Source organism: Gekko japonicus, unplaced genomic scaffold, assembly GCF_001447785.1.
Source record: "Gekko japonicus isolate JY-2015 unplaced genomic scaffold, Gekko_japonicus_V1.1 scaffold1556, whole genome shotgun sequence".
In the NCBI taxonomy this organism is placed as follows: domain Eukaryota; kingdom Metazoa; phylum Chordata; class Lepidosauria; order Squamata; family Gekkonidae; genus Gekko; species Gekko japonicus.
In genome coordinates, this window is record NW_015173718.1 from 217380 (window position 1) to 222690 (window position 5311).

At 50.6% G+C, this 5311-nt stretch overlaps 1 protein-coding gene across 1 annotated transcript in view; it reads right to left on the reverse strand.

Moving 5' to 3' along the window:
* Positions 1–1871: 1871 nt before the first annotated feature.
* MRPL47 (mitochondrial ribosomal protein L47) overlaps positions 1872–5311 on the reverse strand; it is a gene marked incomplete in the record, with an annotated part of 10654 nt that continues 7214 nt past the window's right edge. Inside the window, 1 exon segment of the mRNA XM_015423351.1 lies at positions 1872–2163. Coding sequence (XP_015278837.1) covers positions 2049–2163 — 115 coding nt within the window.

Below are 5311 nucleotides of genomic sequence, written 5' to 3' on the forward strand. Positions count from 1 at the left end.
CCATTTTGTACTGAACATCCAACTTGCAGACGGGTTCCGGAGACATTGAAAGTTCACATTTGTAACATTTTGGTTGGTCTTAATAAAAGAACATGGTGGCTAGACACCATAAAAGTCGACACCAACCTGAGCGTGGAACAACTCAAAGAAACAGTACAAGATCGGAAAACGTGGAGAGAGCGGGTTCATAGGATCGCCAAGAGTCGAACACGACTGAATGGCTAACAACAACAAATAAAAGACATTATATGAGTTTTGTTTTTTTCTGTGGATCAGTGCAGCTATCTATCATGTTTAAATTGCAGAGCCAGTGTGGTGTAGTGGTTAAAAGGGGTGGAGTCTAAACTAGAGAACCGGGTTTGATTCCCTGCTCTTCCACAGGAAGCCTGCTGGGTGACCTTGGGCCACTCACAGTTCTCTCAGAACTCTCTCAGCCCCACCTATCTCACAAGCAGTGTCCCCTGTAAGCTGAGCTAGTGTGAGGTAGCTCACAGTTTTTTAGCCTCCATCTCACACATTTTTGTATTAGCTCAGGAAGGATGGCTCCGGAGCAAACTAATTTATGCAGTAGCTTTAATGCCAGTAGCTCACAACTTTAATGCCAGTAGATCACAAACAGGGCCGGCTCTTCCACTAGGCCAACTAGGGCGACGGCCTAGGGTGCAGATCTCCGAGGGGCACAGTGAGGCCGCTGTCCGCCCCCAGCATGGCTTTCTGGGCGCCCGTTCAACAGCATGCCCCTTCCCGCTGGATCCTTTGTGCCTCGCTGAAACCAAGGGCGCCGCTGTTTCCCCAGGCGCCTTGGCACCCACTGGCCTCACTCGACCGCAATGCCCCTCCGCAGAGGCGCCCTATCTGGCCTTCTCCCTGCAGTAAAGTGGGGGCGGGAAGAGACCAGACAAAACCGATTACAAAATATAGAAAGACTGGAATGCACGATGGAAGTGACCTGAAACTTTCAGGCACCCGCTTCCAATCAGCCCAGGATTCAGCGCCCAGAGCGCCAGGAAAGCATGTCTCCTCCTCCCTTCGTGCCCCGGCCAGCCTCTGTCCCCCTCCGGCCCCGCCTCTCCTCGCCCCGGCAGAGGCTCAGAGGCCGGCCCAGGGGCGTAGCCTGGCGGAGGAGGCTCCTCCCTTGTGCTGTGCCCCAGCTCACCAAGCCCCAGGCGGTAGTCGGGCTCCGCAGGGCCACCCCGCTCCGGTCCGCTTTGCAGGTGGTGGTGGTGGGCTTGCCCCCGTGTTTCCGTGTGGCTTCTCTGCCCCGTGACCGCGTTCAGTGCTGAAAGAGGTGCCCCAGCGGGGCTGCTGGGAGTGAGAGGCTGCTGGGAGGGAGGGACGGTCCCGGGCGGCTGCGAGGGCGCCTGAAGGGGGGGGACACCAGAAATTGGTGGGCGGACCGGGGGGGGGGGCGGGGGCAGAAGGTGTCCTCGCCTAGCGTGCAAAAATACCTGGGGCCGGCCCTGCTCACAAAGTACAATTTTTGCTCACAAGACTCCACAGCTTAGAGGGAGCATTGCTCACAAGGTGCCTGTGGTGGGGAGGGGAATGGGAAGACAATTGTAAGCTGCTTTGAGACTTCTTAAGGTAGAGAAAAGTGGGGTATCAAAACCTACTCCCTGAAGTAAATCCGTAAGTGAATGACAGCCCGCATGGTATACTGGTTAGAATTGGGCTAGGACCCGGGAAATCCAGGTTTGAATCCCTCCTCTGCCATGGAGGCTTGCTGGGGGCCTTGGGCCAGCCACACACTCTCAGCCTGACCTACCTCACAGGGCTGTTGTGAGGATAAAACAGAAGAGAGGAGAAGGACGTAAGCTGTTTAGGGACCCCCACTGGAGAGGAAGGGAGGATATAAATAAAATACTTCATAGGCAAATGGAGCAACTTTATTTTGGTAAGAAAAAACAAACACCGAGGGTGTTACTGGAAACAGAGTATTTGTCCACTTACAGCCAGTTACTGGAAACAGGATCTGTATCACACTGCAGCTCAGGGTGACTCTGTCATGCCAGCTAGTCTACCAAACACGGAACACTTTCAACTCCACGTTAACTCTCAGACTTTGCGGCAAGATGAGGGTACCTTTTCAGCAGCTTCCTCCGATTGGTTTGCTCCCTTCTTTTCGCCTTGTATTGATCGCGTAGATATTTTTCAAGGCGCAGCCTGAAAGGTTAAAAAAAACATAAATAAGAACCACCAGAAATGACCAGAAGGAAGTAATAAGTAAGAAACGATAGAGCTCATTTTGTTCTCCTCTTTCAAGAAGGCGGCAAATCGGCTGAGACAAGGGAGAGCAAAAACAACAACAGAAGGATACGGGCTCCCTGTTTTACCTATTAAAAGGCTCGACGTTTTTCAGAAAGTAGAATCTCTTCCTGTTATGTTTTGAGTTCAGATGCCAGGGTATTGGCCATTCTCTGAAAGTGTACCTGCCAACAACAGAGAAATCAGAAGTGAATGACCAGAGAACTCAGCCTTCATGGCCCAGTTTGCGGACTGGGCATCACGATGCTGTTTAGATTAGCAGAAAGGTAGGACAAGCCTGGCAGATATTTTTCCTAAACGCACACATAAGGTTAGGTTATAGCATTCCGAGAAGGCTAAGGATTAAAACGCCCTCCGTTAATATAAACTTCAGCTCCTCGTTTGCTCTGGCAGCAGCTGATCCAGCCTGACTAGTCAAAGGTAGTCGCTGCCAGAGCGTACAGGGAACCGATACTTAGAAGTCAGCAGCTGTGGATGTCAAGAACATATTCATGTGGGGGCAGCACTTCATTTTCCTCTCAAACAAGGCGGGTGGGCCAGTCCTAAAAAACTTCCAATCCTTGGATGCCAAACTAATTTTGAGCGTGAGACAGCAGCTTCCCCTATCTCCTGGCTGCTCCATAGGGTTGCCACCCCGAGTTTGGGGAGGCAATGAACTTCGGTGGCAGTATAATGGTATAGAGTCCACCTTCTAAAGCGGCCATTTTGTTCACATGAATAGATCTCCGGCCACCACCTGGAGGTTGAAGCCAAAGGTGAGAGATCACAGGTGGAAGTCCAACCAAAACATCCGTGACAAAAATTACGAAGAGTCTGTGGATGTCAAGAACATATTCATGTGGGAGCAGCACCTCATTTTCCTCTCAAACAGGGCCAGTCCTCAAAAACTTCCAATCCTTGGATGCCAAACTGGCTGCTCCATAGGGTTGCCACCCCCAGTTTGGGGAGGCAATGAACTTCGGTGGCAGTATAATGGTATAGAGTCCACCTTCTAAAGCGGCCATTTTGTTCACATGAATAGATCTCCGGCCACCACCTGGAGGTTGAAGCCAAAGGTGAGAGATCACAGGAGGAGGTGGAAGTCCAACCAAAACATCCGTGACAAAAATTACGAAGAGTCAATAAAAAAATAATAATATATATATCCGAAAAATCCTCTAGAAAACCTCTTCTATTCTCGCTCACACACAACGGATTTTGCGCAATAACAAATCCCCGTTACACATAGATTGCTTTATCTGAGCATGTAGTAATTACAATTACAATTACTACACGCTCAGATAAAGCAATCTATGTGAAACGGGCATTTGTTATTGCGTGAAATCCGTTGCGTGAGAGTGAGAATAGAAGAGATTTTTCCAGAGAATCACTACTGTTATAGTAAACATACACACACATACACACACACACACACACACATATATATAATTGACTCTTCGTCATTTTTGTCATGGATGTTTTGACTGGACTTCCACCACCTGGAGGTTGGCAACCCTACATCCAAGCAGCCACAGGAGAATTCCCAACCATCAAGGAGGAAAAGGAACCAAATTGCAGACATATTTATTTACTTATGGTGGAAAGTGCTGTCAAGTCACAGCCGACTTATGGCAAACCCCGTCGGGTTTTCAAGGCAAGTGGTGAGCAGAGGTGGTTTCGCCATCGCCTGACTCTGCGTAGCAACCCTGGGCTTCCTTGGTGGACTCCCCATCCAAGTACTAACCTGGGCCGACCCTGCTTAGCTTCCGAGACATGATGAGATCGGGCTAGCCGGGGCCACCCAGGTCAGGGCACTTCGTTTATACCCCCACTTTTCTCCCCAAATGAAGACCCAAAGCAGCTCCTTTGTGTCACGATGAAAACCTGCAGGGGAGGCTTTCCCCATCGGCCGCTCTCTTTGAAAGTGCCAAGCGGCCTTATTGTGTGCGGGATCACTGGTCTGTCTGGCTCAGTTGTGTCTCCCTCCAGCAGGAAGCAGCTCTCTGGAACACATGAAGCTAGTGTAGTAGTTAGGAGCACAGGCTCTTATCTGGGAGAACCGGGTTTGATTCCCCACTCCTCCACAGGCAGCTGCTGGTGTGACCTTGGGTCAGTCACAAGTGCTTTCAGAGCTGTTCTCCCAAGGGCAGTTCTCAAAAGAGCTCTCTAGCCTCACCTACCTAACAGGGTGCCTGTTGTGGGGAGGGGGAAGGGAAAAGAGATTGTAAGAGCTCTGAGACTGCCTCAGGTAGTGAAGGGCAGGGTATAAATCCAATCTCCTCTTCTTCTTGTACTGAATCAGATCACTGGCCCATCAAGGTTGGGACTGTCTACTTAGACTGGCAGCGGCTCTCCGGGGCCCCTGGCAGAGGTCTTGCACATCACCTACCGCCTGGTCCTTTGTACCTGGAGATGCCAGGGATCCAACCTGGGACCTTCCGCATGCCAAGCAGAGGCTCTTCCACTGAGCCATGACCCCTCCCTAAGGGCCCAGGTGCAGGGGTCTTCCCAGCGCTGCTACTCTAAGGTATGTCGGTATGTAATCTTCAGCATTAAGATTTTCTTGATCTGACAGCTGACAGATGCTGCAAACCAGATCTAGCCAGTTTGGACATGTCTGGGCAAAGACAGGGTCACAGTGAGTCAGCCCTGTGCTGATTGGCTGACATAAGTATATAGATAGAAATGTACCTCTGTACAGTGTTCTTGTGCATTATATGGAAGCTGGCGAAGCACTTTGTCCGAGAGCTGTATATACTGTAAATAAACTTCCTGTAAATAGTTACCACTGGACTGAATTGTGTGGTTTGCTATTGGGAATAGCTGGTGAGTGGAAGACTGCTGGTGAGTGCTAAAGTTCTAAGGTGCCGGTTCACACTACTGTCACTGGACAGCTGTCTAGCGCTGTTCTATCCCACCCTTCCTTCAAGGAGCTCGGGGTTCTCCCTTCCCTATTTTGTCCTCGCCACAATCCTGCGAGGGAGGTACGGTGGAGACAGAGAGACAGGGATCTAAACTCACATCCCAGTCAAACGCGCATAACCAGCCCGTAACCAGACGCGGCGCA